This window comes from Ranitomeya variabilis, chromosome 2 (genome assembly GCF_051348905.1).
Source record: "Ranitomeya variabilis isolate aRanVar5 chromosome 2, aRanVar5.hap1, whole genome shotgun sequence".
Taxonomy (NCBI): Eukaryota; Metazoa; Chordata; class Amphibia; order Anura; family Dendrobatidae; genus Ranitomeya; species Ranitomeya variabilis.
Genome location: NC_135233.1, coordinates 135,278,786 through 135,296,895, shown reverse-complemented (window position 1 = coordinate 135,296,895; position 18,110 = coordinate 135,278,786). Strand labels below are relative to the sequence as shown.

The following is an 18,110-nucleotide window of genomic DNA, read 5'->3' as shown; positions in this document are numbered from 1 at the left end:
GAATGGTGTCACTTTTGGGTATTTTCAGCCATATAGAACCCTCAAACTGACTTCAAATGTGATGTGGTCCCTAAAAAAAATGGTTTTGTAAATTTTGTTGTAAAAATGAGAAATCACTGGTCAAATTTTAACCCTTATAACTTCCTAGCAAAAAAAAAATTTGTTTCCAAAATTGTGCTGATGTAAAGTAGACAAGTGGGAAATGTTATTTATTAACTATTTTGTATCACATAGCTCTCTGGTTTAACAGAATAAAAATTCAAAATGTGAAAATTGCGAAATTTTCAAAATTTTTGCCAAATTTCCATTTTTTTCACAAATAAACTCAGAAATTATCGACCTAAATTTACCACTAACATGAAGTTCAATATGTCACGAAAAAACAATCTCAGAATCGCTAGGATCCGTTGAAGGGTTCCTGAGTTATTACCTCATAAAGGAACACTGGTCAGAATTGCAAAAAACGGCAAGGTCATTAAGGCCAAAATAGGCTGGGTCATGAAGGGGTTAATAATGTGGAACAGCCTTCTTAAGTAGTCTTGCCTTTATTTGGACACACCTGCCAAACTAATTTGCACAGGTATCTGCAATTGCTTTCAGTGATATAAAGAGCCCTGACACACATCACCATCAATGAGTTTAAATGACAAACAAAAAAATTCTAACCTTATCACTCCTAAACTCTTTGTGCATAATAATTTAGAACACAGTGTAGGTCTACAAATGCATACATTGGGCCATGATCGGACTTATAAATGGTTCCACCTTTGCTTTGTTTCTAGGGACTTTACATTTGGATATTACTATTTTCTATTTCCTTGGTGTATAAATACTATATGAGCCTAAATCAAGCAAGATCCTGCTTTCCCCTTTTAAGGGTTTCTCCTGTTTAATCAGTTCAGGACTAGGTCATCCCTCCCCCCTTCTTCCTGGCCAAGCCCTTTTTTTAAGTTTTAAGTTTATAGTACATGTATGTTTAATGGTTCTAAAAAAAAAGTTCTCATTTGGATATTCAGATACATTTTGGGTCTTTGCATATTCCCTTTTTTGCTGACATTGGGGGAAAATGTAAGAAAAAATATGAAAAAAAAATTCATATGTTTTTATTTTTAATTTTGTTTCACAACTAAAAAGGACTACTAAAAAAATTGTGCTCCCATTTCCATAGATATTATTTTTATATATTGTACCTATTTTTTTCAATGGGGGATGGTACTTTAAATGGCGATTTATAGTAGCATCGTCTTTTTTTTAGTTTTGTTTTTTTCTCCTTATTTATGATTTTTTTATTTTAATTTTTCATTTTTTATTTATGTCTTTTTTCATTTATTTTACACACTGCATTCCCCATAAGGTCAATAAAGACATTTGGGGGACATTTTAACATATCAGTACGTTTTTATTGCTGATTTCCCCTATAAGGCTGATTTCACACTTGCGTTGGGCTGAGCTGCGGAGGGCTGCGTAATTCCTTTGTTAAGCCCCGCCCACTGCAGCTCCTGTTCCATTCAGCTCCGCCTACGTCAGCATGCGTCCTGTGTACCTATCTTTAACATTGGGTAGGCAGGCCATGCGAATGTATGCGGATGCCTCCGCATGCGTCATTTTGACGCTGTGCCAACCGCAATAAAATGCAACATGTTGTGTTCTACACAGTTCGGTGCAGTGTCAAAACGACGCATGCGGAGGCATTCACATACATTCACATGACCTGCGTACCCAATGTTAAAGATAAGTACACAGGATGCATGCCGATGTAGGCGGAGCTGAATGGAAGAGGTGCTGCAGTGGGCGGGAATTAATGGAGGAATTACGCAGCCCTCCGCAGCTCAGCCCAGCGCAAGTGTAAAACCAGCCTAACTGGGGCTGGGATATCATCCCCATTCAAAGGAGAATTTCAGATTTCTGACTGCATGGCAGGTGGCAGGGCTCAATGGGTCTCCTAAGACCCAGTAGCTCTTGCTCTCTCCTTGCACCCAGTGATTGTGGTTGTGGTTTGATAGCAGCTTCCCACACCCATAGATGCATAATCTTCTGCAATCTGATTACACTGCATAGATGTTTTCGAACATCATTACAGAAATAAGCTAGGACTGCCTTGACATTGATATTCTATGGGCAGTCCAAAAGTAGTTAAAATTGATGGCTTGTCAATATTAAATTAGTGGGGGGTCTGATTATTGGCACCTCAGCTTTTTGTAGGAATTGGAGTGCTCAGTGCGAGCCTCTTTATTGTTTGCACCGATTTGCAGCTCTTTCCTTGTAGCATAGAGCTGCTAATAACCGTACCAAGCAGATTGGTGGGCATGCCAAAAGTAGGAGCTATGCAGATGTAGTATTGATGGCTTTTCCATATTCTTAAATCTATATCTGTATACTTTTCTGTAATTAAAGCCATATGAGAGCTTCTTTATTTAATTGCAATCATTATTATAAAATATAACTTTGATGTCTTTTTTCTGTGGATCAGTAGAATTATGGGAATACCAAATTTATGCACCTTTTGTTTAGATTTTCCTACTTCGGAACACTAAAAATGCTCTTTAAAAAATAGTAATGAAAATCTTGCCCAATTCCAAAGCTAATAGCATTATTAATTTTAATTTGATACAGCTCTAAGAATCTTCTTTTTTTTGCACTTTTCGTGGTACCATTTCATCATACATACTCACTTTTTAATAATGTTTTACTCTGTTATAAGAACACTAACAGGCTAACAGGATAATTTTAGTTTGAGTTGTTATTGATGCAGCAATTTTTTTCTCTCCAAAAATTTTCTTGATCTTTTTTCTTCCATTTATTTTTAGTCCAGGGGATAAACATTTCTAAGGGTTTAAATGACTGATATCAGAGTTATCTCAGTTCCAGGACAGCAAAGTAAACTATGTTATTTGGAGTTGGAGCCCATTGGTGAGGATTTTGCAACAGCTCCTGCGTCTGTACTATTGCCTTTATACAGTATAATAGTAGGTCAGGGAACATTAACAACCTTTCACACGTGACATATTACAGGGTTAAATCCATTTTTTACATATGCTGACAATGTTGACTCACCATTTAGGCCACTATTAACAGTTGATCTGCTTTTGTGCTTTTAGTGTGTGAACACAGCCTAAACGTGCTCGAGAAATATTTCATTGAAATACCACATTTTCATGACACATCATGTATACATTGATGTTTCTTATTTAACCAATTTAATATGTAATTTTTCTTTGAACGTTTGATCTTTTTTGAGTTATGTATTAAAATATTTCTTGCCATATTTTATAGGTCTCCTAAATTAAGAACAACTTCGTCTGAAATACAGTATTTGGACAAGTATGAATTTTGAGGACTAAACAATGGGATCCAGTACATTTCGAAAGGCTGCAACACTGGATGAGCTTCTGTATACTTGCATTGGGATGTTTGGTATGTTTGATACAGCTCTGTGTCCATCTAGTCTGATATCAAGAAAATGGCAAAGATATAATGTTCGTATATAAAAACAAGCCTCATTCACGTGTCAAAATGGACTTTTATTTTGTTTTAGTAGTAATAAATACTATGAAAATAATAGTTTGACTTTTTTTCTATTGTAGGAAAGATAATAAACAGACCATGCCTAACAGAGTCAGCCTCAGGGCTCATTCAGACGTCATTGTTTTCTACATATGAGAAAAATGAACCGATTATTCTGATCAGAGTTGGATCAGAGTCTGGTCTGAGTGTCATCAGTTTTTCTCATACGTGGAGAGTATAAAAACGCACATGAAAATCGGATCACACTCAGTTGTCATCCGAGTGAGGTCCGATTTTTTTCACAGACCCATAGCCTTCCACTGCCTATTATCATACGACCTTTGGATCTAAATCAGACATATCTCGAATTTTATCAATGGACCGCTTAGTCTGAGGAAAAAATCAAACATATGCACAGCCCAATAAAATATTATAGGATAAGTGCCATCAGTGAAAACTATGGATAGCACTTGTATAAAAAAAAATCGGACGTGTGAATAAGCCCTTAGTTTGGTTCTCTCCTCAGTATGGTTTTTGTAATACAGTGATATTACTTAAAAGCTGGAAAAATGAGCACATCAAGGATGCTTAATTATATCATAATCTATACTATTCCTTCGAAGGAGCATATTGAGGACTAATAAGAACCATACAGAACAAAAAAACAGGTCATATGCTCAATCATTATAAGATAATTGCAAAAATGCTACTGCATTTTAAACTATCTCAAAAAATAGACACCGTAATATAATTGCATAGCACTGCAAATATAGTCACAAATGTGAATCAAAATCCATTATCTCCCACAGTCCGTTTTCTAAGAATGCTGATGAATACAAGAAAAGGGATAATATAGGATCAAGTCCGTATTATAGGTAGTAGCATGTATGAATATATTCCCATGTGAAAAAAACTCAAATGGCCAGAGTATAAATAAAAGTCATCAAAATTAAAGAACAGACTCTTCAGGAGAAAAGAAGGTTCTTAATATACATTTTACTTTTCTAAGCTTCTTCACCTCCAGGAGACAACAGATCCTAACAAAGTGAATTGAACTCCTATATAGTGTTAAATTGGCACATATGCCCTCTTCCCGTGGTGCAGACCTGTCACTGTGGCTGTGTATCAATTGAGTTCTGAAATGATATGTAAAATATACTTCCTCATCTCCTGACAAAGCTTGGACAGGTGAAACACAAGATACTTATTTTCTCTTGATATTCCCCCATTGCACCACTATGTCTTAGGGGACTATACAGTATGTTCTTTAATTTCTAGTCCTCATTTATGCATTAGTACTATATTTGTATTGCTGTTTATTTACATGATATGCTTATTTCTTGGGATAGTTCATAAAATATCCAAAAGTGTTGTTGTTATCCTCTTTTATACATGAAACATATTTCTAAAGTCGAGTTAGTAGATGGATGGGATTCATTTTTTTGTAAAGGATTTAACATCTATGGCCATGTAGTTGTCTCCATTTTTATCTCATATTGAAGTTATTTGTGCTGTCATATTGTAATTTTTATGATTAAATACAATTTTTTATGATATTTGATCAGGCATTTGACCTTTTTTTTGTTCATTGTAGTTGTTTTGTACAAGTTTAGTACGTTCCATTTGTTGGCAAAATAAAACTTCTATTCTCTTTTTTAAATAGTAATATAATACAGTATTGCTATCTTCTGCAAATCATAATGCACCCTTAATGGTGGTACCAGTAAATACCAATATATAGTACTTAAAGAGGACTTTTCACCAAATTTTTCATGTTGAACTTTGCTCGGATGTAAAAGTGGCAGAAGAACTAAATAAAACTTTTTTTTATTTTGCCTGCCCGCTGCAGAGATAAGCAATTAAAGTATTTGACATCTAATGAGTTAACTTTCCTTCAAAGCCAAGTGGGTGTTATCAGACTGTTTTCCTTGGGGGCAGGAATTTCTTCTCCTTGTATGATGCTGACCAATCATAAACAGGCAGCAACAGTAGTAGGAGAGGAGGAGAGCTGATAGAAGGGTTTGTAATGTCACAGCTAAACTATGCTGTGCTGCCCCTTCCCACAGGGACCTTATCTGAAAGGTGTTAGTTATCTGTTCTTTCTAATCACTGGGAGATCAGAATTATATCATTACATCTCATGCACTGAGAAATCTGCTGTAAGCTATGGTGAGGGCGTGTTCTTCTTTCCTGTGGTTATTGCTGCCTGCTTATGATTGGTCAGGGTCATACAGGGAGAAGAAGTACACGCCCCCAGTGAAAACAATTTGATAACATCCACTTGGACTTAAAAAAAAAATAACTCATTAAATGCCAAATACTTTGATTGTCAAAAGAAGCAAAAAAAAAAATGTTGTAATCCACTCTACAGCTGATATTACATTGTGTCTTCGGTTCAACAAGAAAAATTTGGTGAAAGTCCAAAAATTCCAAACATGCAATTACCAAGATACAGCTTCAATACTATTGAATTGATGTGAAGAATTGCTCCCGTAAAATTAAGCAGAGATTTTTGAAAGCCACAATGGATTGGTGCACAAAATATGCTAGTAATTTGTAACTCCTTTTTTCTTTCGGGGTAGTTTAATTCTGTGTACAGGCCATGCTTAATTGCTGTTTTATGCCACACAGAGACTTGACAGTGATGTAAAATATCAGATTCTAGGAAATGAGATGTCATTTTCACAAATTTTCCACTGACTAACATGAAGAAATCAAATCACTCGAATTGTATTAAAGTATGCATCGCACAATAAAGTGAAATTGCTATCACTCAAAGAGGATTGTCCACTACCGTTAAAAGCTTCAAAGGTTGGTTGTTTCACAGTGTTTAAAGAAAAAATCAAACACACAACTAGCGGATCAGTGCTAATTCTTGAAGTCTGTTTTTTTTCTACTTCTATTTTGAAACTCCCTGTGCCATTGACACGATTTTTAAAAGTAGTAGACAGTCTCATTCAACTTACTACAGCTCTGATCTGAAAATTGTAGTGAGGTATGTTAACAAAGCCGCCCTGTAAAATGGAGCACCACTAACATTTTTGTGGTTATAAGAGAAACTTGATAATGCCCACAAATCCATTCAGATGGGGCATTTCAGAACATTTTTCTCAGGAACAATGGGCGTCTCCACTGATCATCCAGTTATCACAAGAGATATTCGAGTCTCTCCAACTTTGAATTTGCCAGGTACTCCAGTTTCCCTGGAAAAAAACATGTATAAGGTCTCCTAGAACTGTACCCAACCTCTTTTGGGCTCTTTAATGCAAACACGACCACATCCACATGGCTATTGGAAAACTGAAGAGAACCGTTTAAAGTTTTTTTGCAAATCACCCCTTCCCATTAAAAATAAAACAATTAAAAAAGATTTAAAAAATCACATATTTGGTATTGCTGCCTTCATAAAAGTATCTTCTATCAAAATATAAAATAAATTAATCCGATCTGTAAATGGCGTAACAATAAAAAAAGTCAAAATGCCAGAATTATATTTCCACGTCAAAATGACATCAGTAAAAGTATCAGTTTGGTGAAAAATTAAGCAACGCACTTGGAATTTTTTTTCCTGCTTTCATGTGCATCACAAGATAAAAAGAATGGAGTCATTTAAAAGTAAAACTTGTTTCACAAAAAATAGCCCTCATACAGTTATGTGGACAGAAAGGTAAAAAAGTTGGAAGAAGGGGAGCAATAAACAAAAATGGAAAAATGGAAATTGTCCGAGGCTTGAAGGGGTTAAATCCCATTATCATGCTCTTCTCCCTCCATTCTCTGTGATAAGTGTGGTACCCCTGAAGGTCCAGTCGCCACAGCGGTACTGCACCTCATCCAGAGGTGTGGTACCCCAACTCTCTGGTAAGGACGGGACACTCTACAAGACCCTAACACTTACATTCAACACTAGACCTTCTCAGGCCAGGGAGGGATTTAGGTAGAAGGCGTGGGTGGAGAAGAGGGGAGGAGAGAGATAGGAAGTGAGCAGTCTGTAGGAAGGAAGAGAGGAGAGCAGATGTGTGGGTCTGTAGCTCCTGACAGTCAATGGAGAGAAGGAAAGGAAAGAAGCTCCCAGGAAGCAGAAGAAAGGGTCCTAGGGGCACAGGAAATGCAGAAGCCACCCATGGGGCTCGCATCCAGGCTGACCAGCGTCAGTTGGAGGGACCAGGTCACAGTAAGGGGAACCAGCCCCTGATCTAGAGGAAACCTTCAAGTTCAACTAGGGACCTGGAGGCTATGGCGTATGTAAGAGTCACAGCCACATCCACCCATAACTGGTTAAACAGGCAGCCGTATAGAATCCAGGGGACTCAGAGGAACTCGCCCAACCAGTTTCGTGGTTGCTGGCTTAGGAAATTGTGGGTGAGAAGCTGGGCAGGAGAAGTGGAAACCAGCATAGTGCGAAGGCCAGGAAAGGCATATACAGTTAGGTCCATATATATTTGGACAGAGACAACATTTTTCTTATTTTGGTTATAGACATTACCACAATGAATTTTAAACAAAACAATTCAGATGCAGTTGAAGTTCAGACTTTCAGCTTTCATTTAAGGGTATCCACATTAAAATTGGATGAAGGGTTTAGAAGTTTCAGCTTCTTAACATGTGCCACCCTGTTTTTAAAGGGACCAAAAGTAATTGGACAGATTCAATAATTTTAAATAAAATGTTTATTTTTAGTGCTTGGTTGAAAACCCTTTGTTGGCAATGACTGACTGAAGTCTTGAACTCATGGACATCACCAGACGCTGTGTTTCCTCCTTTTTGATGCTCTGCCAGGCCTTCACTGCAGTGGTTTTCAGTTGCTGTTTGTTTGTGGGCCTTTCTGTCTGAAGTTTAGTCTTTAACAAGTGAAATGCATGCTCAATTGGGTTGAGATCAGGTGACTGACTTGGCCATTCAGGAATATTCCACTTCTTTGCTTTAATAAACTCCTGGGTTTCTTTGGCTTTATGTTTTGGGTCATTGTCCAACTGTAGTATGAAACGACGACCAATCAGTTTGGCTGCATTTGGCTGGATCTGAGCACACAGTATGGCTCTGAATACCTCAGAATTCATTCGGCTGCTTTTGTCCTGTGTCACATCATCAATAAACACTAGTGACCCAGTGCCACTGGCAGCCATGCATGCCCAAGCCATCACACTGCCTCCGCCGTGTTTTACAGATGATGTGGTATGCTTTGGATCATGAGCTGTACCACGCCTTCGCCATATTTTTCTCTTTCCATCATTCTGGTAGAGGTTGATCTTGGTTTCATCTGTCCAAAAAATGTTCTTCCAGAACTGTGCTGGCTTTTTTAGATGTTTTTTAGCAAATTCCAGTCTAGCCTTTTTATTCTTGATGCTTATGAGTGGCTTGCTCCGTGCAGTGAACCCTCTGTAGTTACTCTCATGCAGTCTTCTCTTTATGGTAGATTTGGATATTGATACGCCTACCTCCTGGAGAGTGTTGTTCACTTGGTTGGCTGTTGTGAAGGGGTTTCTCTTCACCATGGAGATTATTCTGCGATCATCCACCACTGTTGTCTTTCGTGGGCGCCCAGGTCTTTTTGCATTGATGAGTTCACCAGTGCTTTCTTTCTTTCTCAGGATGTACCAAACTGTATATTTTGCCACTCCTAATATTGTAGCAATTTCTCGGATGGGTTTTTTCTGTTTTCGCAGCTTAAGGATGGCTTGTTTCACCTGCATGGAGAGCTCCTTTGACCGCATGTTTACTTCACAGCAAAACCTTCCAAATGCAAACACCACACTTCAAATCAACTCCAGACCTTTTATCTGCTTAATTGAGAATGGCATAACGAAGGGATTACCCACACCTGTCCATGAAATAGCCTTGGAGTCAATTGTCCAATTACTTTTGGTCCCTTTAAAAACAGGGTGGCACATGTTAAGGAGCTGAAACTCCTAAACCCTTCATCCAATTGTAATGTGGATACCCTCAAATGAAAGCTGAAAGTCTGAACTTTAACTGCATCTGAATTTTGTTTAAAATTCATTGTGGTAATGTCTATAACCAAAATAAGAAAAATGTTGTCTCTGTCCAAATATATATGGACCTAACTGTAAAAATGGGGTTATGGATAGGACCCCCAAGTTGCTGGAGAGTTTCCTGGACCACTCACCTGGAGGACACAGCACCCCGGCTGGAGGAGTAACACCTGAACTGTAAGTAAAACATGAAAACTGCATCTTGCTGTGTCCTCTCAATTCTTTTCCTGTGATGTCTGCCCTGCACCACTACCATCATCAGAGCTTTACTTCACCCTTTCGGCTGCCCTGGGGCTCCTCTCCACTTGTGGGGAGCAGAACCATCTCAGCTGCACTACCATCGGCCTCAGTGGACTCCTTAACAGCGTCGGTCATCTATAGCCAAGTACCACAAGTAGCGTCATGAACAATTTCCCCTTATCCCCTACAAACAGACCCCTAATCCCTATTATTGCCACGGATCGGGTCACTGCTGCCGTGACCACCCCTTAAAGAGCTGTCCGACTCGGTTCCGAGTACCCCACGGCTCAGGTGTTGCATAAGCATAACAGTGTTTCAGTTTTGCTCAGTGTTCCTTTACGTTTTCTGTTAAATGGGCATCACTTTTCCAGTAATATCTATAAAGTTACAAAGCATGTCATGGAAGCTGATATTTAACAATAAAACTGTGAACACAGAATCTACAATTAGTTTTATTTGGGACTTGTGCTTCACACCTAATCCTCTGAAGAGAGCAGTAAGTCACGCATGTGCCATTCACAGCTCTATTTCAGTAGGCGAGGGAATTTTTTTCCCCTTCTTTTATGCTGCCCTTCATCTGTTCTAAATAACTCAGTGCAGACAGAATATAATAAAAAATATGGGCAACCAAATCATAATTGATAATATAGAATAGCTAATATTAGTAATAATAACAATATTAATAAAATAATCATTTCTTTATTTTACAGATGAGAAAGGAGATTTGAATGACAACAACCTACTCCCAAGAAATGTGTTATTAATGCATCGTTGGTATCTGTCTTCTACTGAACTTGCAGGAAAACTTCTCTCTATATATCCTTTCTAAAGTTATGAAACACCTGCTCCAGTGGCACACACAGATCACCGTATTTTTTGGACTATAAGACGCACCGAACAATAAGACGGTGTTAAGTGTCAGGTTCCCGCCGCTGCATAAGGGGAATCTCGAGCCACCTCCTCTGCGGTCTCCCATTCTTCTCCAGCCGCAGTGGAGCCTGTTCAGCGGAGACATCGGTCCCAGCGTCTGGCTCGGGCAGATACTGTGCGCTTGGTTACTACTGATCTTCCAGGCTCAGCCATTGTAGCGAACACTGTTCTGCGGCGAACAGATGCTCCTGGGAATAAGTCCTGCTTTTCTGCTACTGAGCATGCCCAGGGGACGACTTCTCATTGGAGGTCAGGGGTCACATGCTCAGGTCCTGAAGCGGTTCCTATTGGACCACTAGGAAGGTCCTGGAGAGCGTTCTCTATAAAAGGTTTGCATGGCCGCACGGCCATGCGCTAGTATCTACTTATGTTTATGAGCTTAGATACCTGGTGGTCTGTGTCTGCGTGTGTTCAGGGTCGGCTGTATAGCCACTAGAATTTCGGCACCTCTGGAGAGGAGTTTGTGCATGTGAATTTAGGGCTGGTGTATAGCCACTAGAATTCCAGCACCTCCACAGAGGAGTTGTTTGTGTGCTATGCTGACTGTATGACCACTGTATGCTACCTGCTCTGTTAGTTAGCTGTGATCCTCTGTGAATGCTAACAGAACACAGTGTTATCCTAATCCCGGCGACTGTGAAGCAACAGAGCTCGCTCCTATATAGACCGGGTGACTGAACCCGTGTCTATTCAGGCGTTGTACCGCCATATAGTGCCGCCATATACTAGCAGCAGGTTCCACTCCTGCACGGTGGACCCCGGGCTGTGAACGCACCTATATTATCTCAATATTTACTCGGTGCGTTCCACCAGCCCTAACAGACGGACCCAGGTTTTAGAGGTGGAAAATAGGGAAAAATATATTTGAAGCAAAAAATGTGGTAAAATATTTAATAACATAAATAACATACTATTATATGTGGTGTTATTATATATAATAGTATGTTATTATGTTGGAAGCTATGGGTAGAAGATGGTGCTCCCAGACCAGTGTGGTTTCTGTAAAGTACTATGTGAAGAGTAGACGCTGAAGGTTGAGTATAAGGGCTCACTCTCACATGTGAGAAACTCGGATGAGTCTTGCACGTAAATACCCAGCACTGCACTCGGATCGGAGCGTGTGGCCGCGTAGCAATACATACCGCACGCTCCGCTCCTGAGTGCCGGCAGCAGCGCCCGGTATTGACGTGTGAGACTCATCTGAGTTTCTCGCATGTGAGTATGAGCCCTAAGAATGGGGGCCCAGGGCTTATATTTAAAGCACCACTCCAGCGCTGAAACATAACACTGGTGTGCTGCTTTAAGATTCAATGAGAGAACTATAACTCCCAGCATGTCCTGCAGATTCTATGGCATGCTGGGAGTTATAATTCACCACAGAAATGGCAGAATACTTTTTTATGTGCTGTAATCACTAACCTTTTAATTAAAGGGAATCTGTCACCCCATTTTTCGCTTATAAGCTAAGGCCACCGTGGGGCTCATCTACAGCATTCTGCACTGCTGTAGATAAGCCCCCGAAGTATCCTGAAAGATGAGAAATAAAGGTTATATTATACTCACCCAGGGGCGGTCCCACTGCGGTCCGGGTCCAATGGGTGTCGCGGTCCGGCGCCTCCCATCTTCATACAATGACATTTTTTTCTTTGCTTCCTGTCGCAGCTCCTGCGCAGGCGTACCTTATCTGTCCTGTTGAGGGCAGAGCAAAGTACTGAAGTGCGCAGGGAAGTACCGTATATACTCGAGTATAAGCCGAGATTTTCAGCCCATTTTTTTGGGCTGAAAGTCCCCCTCTCGGCTTATACTCGAGTCATACCCGGGGGTCGGCAGGGGAGGGGGGGCGGGGGCTGTCTAATTATACTCACCTACTGCCGGCGCGGTCCCTGCACGTCCCTGCTTCTTCCAGCGCTGCATATTCTTCCTGTACTGAGCGGTCACATGGTCCCGCTCATTACCGTAATGAATATGCGGCTCCACCTCCCATAGAGGTCGAGCCGCATATTCATTTCAGTAATGAGCGGTAACTGTGACCACTCAATACAGGAAGAAGATGCAGCACTGGAAGAAGCAGGGACTGCACAGTGCCAGCCGTAGGTGAGTATACAGTGCTGCGCAGCGCTGCGCGATATTTACCGCTCCTCGTTCCAGTGCGGCTCCATCATCAGCGTCCTCTGGCTGTGACGCTCAGGTCAGAGGGCACGGTGACGTAGTCAGTGCGCGCCCTCTGCTGAACGTCAGTGCTGAAGATGGAGCCGCACGAGGAGCAGGTAAATATTGAAAGTGCCGGGGGTCCTGAGCGAAGAGAGGTGAGTATGTGATTTTTTTTTTTTATCGCAGCAAAAGCATATGGGGCAGTGACTGTACGGATCATCTGTATGGGGCCATAACGATTGTGCAGCATTATAAGGGGCAGTGACTGTATGGAGCATCTTATGGGGCCATAACGATTGTGCAGCACTATAAGGGGTAGTGACTGTACGGAGCATCTGTATGGGGCCATAACGCTTGTGCAGCACTATAAGGGGCAGTGACTGTACGGAGCATCTGTATGGGGCCATAACGATTGTGCAGCACTATAAGGGGCAGTGACTATACGGAGCATCTGTATGGGGCCATAACGATTGTGCAGCACTATAAGGGGCAGTGACTGTACGGAGCATCTGTATGGGGCCATAATGATTGTGCAGCACTATAAGGGGCAGTGACTGTACGGAGCATCTGTATGGGGCCATAACGATTGTGCAGCACTATAAGGGGCAGTGACTGTACGGAGCATCTGTATGGGACCATAACGATTGTGCAGCATTATAAGGGGCAGTGACTGTACGGAGCATCTTACTGGGCCACAACGCTTGTGCAGCATTATAAGGGGCAGTGACTGTACGGAGCATCTTATGAGGCCATAATTACCCTTTATGCAGGATTATATGGGGCATATTTTAATATGGAGCATCTAATGGGGCCCATCAAACTTTATGGAGCATTATATGGGGCTCCTGATTTCAATATGGATATTCAAAAACACTTAACCTACTGATGTCTCAATTAATTTTACTTTTATTGGTATCTATTTTTACTTTTGAAATTTACCGGTAGCTGCTGCATTTTCCACCCTAGGCTTATACTCGAGTCATTAAGTTTTCCCAGTTTTTTGTGGCAAAATTAGGGGGGTCGGCTTATACTCAGGTCGGCTTATACTCGAGTATATACGGTATTTTGAAAAAAACAAGGTTTAGCAATTATTCTAGTTTGTTTTACACATGTTTTTTCACTCTTTGTTTCCTCCATGGTTTTGTCACTTTCAGTCCATGTCTATCTACAATATGCACATTCCAACAAGGAAAACAATTGAATGAACAGGTGTGTCCAAACTTTTCACCAGTGCTGTACAATGAAAAAACTTAGTTAAAAAATTTGAATGTCTTTTTTAAGTTTCTGCAGATCTATTTGACAGCCTCATTTTATTGGCAGACCTCTTGAAAAGACCAGACGACGCTTTCGAATGACTTGGCTTGAAGGGTAACTAGATTTGCTTCATACTAACTCATTTAAAAGAAACAGGAAAAAAGACGATTCACTATCAATCACAATACCAATATACTGCAGGATGCAGCAGGCCCCCTTGGTAAAATATGTAGACAGCGTAGGTGCAAAATACCGATGAAACAATGACTCATGAGAGGGCGGTTGTTTAGTTCTAAAAATCCCCACACAGAAGGCTTGAATACGGTAACAGTTACGCATATGTGTAGTGAACCTTGGCGACTTACAGCCTATTGGTCATGCTCATATTATTAGATCAGACGAGCTGCTCAACACTATATAAGTACACCCCACAAGTCACAAGTACAAACATCCTATATACTCCACCAACATTACAAGGCCTGGTTTCATCCTGCAAAGATCAAAAAGAATACATGAGGTATTAGTTGCTATTGTGGCTTAAATGTGTAAGCTAGCAACCTGCAGGTCCTCATCGTTCTGTGACTCACTACTATAAAATTAATTTGTCCTTGTGGGGTGCACTCATATAGTGCTTGGCACCCTGCCTGATTTAGTAGTATGGACACTATCAGTAGGCTGCTAGCTGGTATGGTCTATTACATGTATATGTGTGACTGGCACCTTATACAAGCCTTACGCGTGTGTATCTATAATACTAAGCATCTCCCCCCCATCAATTTCGGATAAGTGCGTGAGTGGTCATTCATCAGTATTTTGTGCCTGTGCTGCCTCCATATTTTCTTACTGGGGTCTGTCTACATCCCACAATATTTTGGTATTGTAAATGGGTGTTGGTCAGTAGGACTTTTTCTGTGATGATTTTTGGCGGAGAGTTGAAGTCCTTTTCAGTGAACAATGGCCCATTTCCCCACTTTATATACAGTAAATTACTCCCTTGATCTATAACAAGCACTTTTTCCTCCTTGCTTCTTATAGTCGTCACAGATATAACGAGTTTTCCGTAATCACATGTCTTCGTATTAAAAACATTCAAATTTTCAGTCATTGTTAATCATGGTCAATAATATTCTTTAACCTATCCACTTATCGAAATGCCAGTGGTGAAAACGGCATTGACTTGCGTTTGAAGACATGTCATTTTATGAGGTAATGTAATTTGCATAAAATTGTTACTGTTACTGATCCACAATAACTTAATAGGGTGTATAGAAGATGAAACTGATTTTCATAAGGCTTTTGACTGGTCTCCGTAACTTAAGAAATTATTCGCATCTCCAAGATCCTATCCCACAATATGGTCCGTGTAATAATAATAATAATAATATTAGCAAATACCTCCCATTAGAAATGTAGTAAAGTTCTTCTGATTCGCTATGCTGCTTTACCCATGTGCAGGACATTGTAAAAGTTTTTAAGTATCCATGGTTACGGTCACTGATATGGTGACAGGTAGTTGTTAGTGGTCATAACCATGGATACCTAACCTACTGCAATGCCCTGCACATGGGGTAAGTGACATAGCAAATCAGAAGAACTATACTGCATTTCTAATTGTAGATATTTTCTATTATTATTATTATTATTATTACACCTACAACATTTTGTGATAGGATCTTGGAGATGTGAATACCCCTTTAACACTTATCCATAATTGGTTGAGTGGGCATTGGATGATTGGTTGAGTGGTGGATGAGTGGTTAATTAACTCTTACTGATCTCCTGTTCCGGTGCTTATCTTACTTATATGGCTGGAGAGGGATTTATGACCTTTACTGGTGGAAGTAGTGACCAACGAGGACTGTGTAAGTATCAGAACAGGATCATGCCAAACTCAAATGGGTACATGATTTTACAGAATTTGACTATTACAGGTTTTCTCTTTTTCATTATAATATAATATATACATATAAATTATATTAATTGACAACAAACTGAGATTGTTAAAGTGGTAAGGATATGGACACAAAAATTATACTATTCCATTTCCAATTTTGCTTAAATTGATTGAAAAATTGATACGTTTTATAGCTGGAATTTTTTTTTAATTTAAATTAAAATATAAAAACTTAGCAATGTTCAATACTGCCATTCTCTATGTAACAATCTTCAACATACGATTCTAAAAATTTGGTTATCATTTTATATTATAATCAGGCTGATTTTGACTATAAGGAATGTTGGACCAATGAAAACATTATCATCAAAGATGTGCCAGTTTATGAGGTCAAACAGTCATGGTGACCCTTATTTCTGTTCTAGGTACTGGATTGTGGAATTTCCTGCGGAGTTTAATTTGGATTTGGGATTGATACAGATGACAGAAGAATTTAGAGAACTGGCAAGCCAGCTAGGTTATGAAGAACACATCAATCTTATAGACATCTCCAGCATGTGAGTTTTTTATATGTTTTATATGCAGAAAACTTTTTAATCGTTTTTTAAAAGTTTGACCAGAGTGTGATTTGCATAATTGACCGGATTTTCTCGGTTTAGAGAATACACGCTCGTGTGACCCTAACCTTAAGGAGTTGACTACTTTCTAACTTTTTTTTATTATAAATTTACAGAAAACATCTATTTAATAAAGTCACTCCTATAATTAATTTACCAGAGCAGTGTCAATGTAATTTCTAAAGAGCTACATCATCACAGTACAGCTCTTTGGTCTGGAACATGGCTGCTTATGGAGAAATTTTTGAATAGATTTGTCCATCAGAAACATCCAACAATATTGTGTGCACCAGTAGAAACTAGTGCACGTACAGTGAAGTTCAATAAGGAGAGATCACGGACAGGAGTAGTCACATACCCCTCAATCCAAGGCTGTTGCTGCTTGAACTTGAGGGAAAGAGCAGCAGTTTTATTTCCCCAGGGGTGATCAGCTCCACATTAATACCTATGTATTTGGAAAAGGAACTTACCTGTCACTGTCACAGATGTTCTGCAGTGCGAGCTGTCAATCAAGTCAATCACAGTATCATCAGCAATGCTGTTAGCGGTGACTGTAACCGCTCCTTATAAGCACCATGATTTTTTTTTTTTTTTTTAACCAATACATTTTTATTGAAAGATTGCATATTAAACAACATATCAAAAAAAAACATCAGGAGGGGGAGAGGGAGGAAGGAAGGGGGGGAGGACAGGGAAAGGAGGACAACAAGGAACCCAGTACATAATACAAGAGGACCACAATGTAGTCAAAGCAAAACACATAAATTCCACAATCACAGGGTCAGTCATGGCGAGAAAGGCAGTAACAGAAGCAAAGGCTTAAAAAACTTTAAATGAGGGCGAGTGCAGACTGAGATATGTGTGCGGAGGAAACCCATGGATCCCACCACGAGAGGACCCTAGATTTCCTTGACAAATCCTGCGCCATAATAACCTCGTAGCAAAAATGTAAGTCAATTTTCGCAATCAGCTCGGCTCTGGAGGGGAGGGCCGGGGACTTCCAATATTTTGCAATACATTGTCTGGCGGCAACAAGGACATTAGAAATCACGGGCCGGAGAGGAGAGGGGAGGTCGATGAGGGAAATACCCAGAATAGCGAGCTGACCACTCAGCAGCAGGGGGAGACGGGTCAGATCAGTAATCAGTGCCTCCACCTCACGCCAAAAAGCCAGGATCTGCGGACATAACCACCAGACATGAGAAGCAGACCCCACAGAGCCACATCCCTTCCAGCAGAGGGGGGAGGAAGATGGAGAGAACCTCGCCAGACGGGACGGAGTAATATACCAATGTAATTGTATCTTTTTCACCTGTTCCAAGTGACCGATACATGAAGAAAATTTAGAGGGATGAATCATTGCGAACTGCCAATCCTCCAAGGAAGCCTCAAAACCCAATGAGGACTCCCAGGAAGTCATAAATTGAAATTTGTCAGTGACGCCACAGGATAGGAGGGCTTTGTAAATAATGGAGATGCCATGGGGCAATACAGTGGAAGGTCTGAAGAACCTATGAACCGGGTCCTCTG

At 40.2% G+C, this 18,110-nt stretch overlaps 1 protein-coding gene across 2 annotated transcripts in view; it reads left to right on the top strand.

The window, feature by feature from the left end:
- RASGRP3 (RAS guanyl releasing protein 3) overlaps positions 1 to 18,110 on the top strand; it is a 137,498-nt gene that overhangs the window by 32,967 nt on the left and 86,421 nt on the right. For both annotated transcript variants that reach the window (XM_077283012.1, XM_077283011.1), the window contains 4 exons: positions 3,274 to 3,414; positions 10,445 to 10,550; positions 15,213 to 15,275; positions 16,389 to 16,520. In XM_077283012.1, the coding sequence (XP_077139127.1) occupies positions 3,345 to 3,414; positions 10,445 to 10,550; positions 15,213 to 15,275; positions 16,389 to 16,520 (371 nt within the window). In that variant the 5' untranslated portion in view covers positions 3,274 to 3,344. The remainder of the gene's footprint in view (positions 1 to 3,273; positions 3,415 to 10,444; positions 10,551 to 15,212; positions 15,276 to 16,388; positions 16,521 to 18,110) is intronic.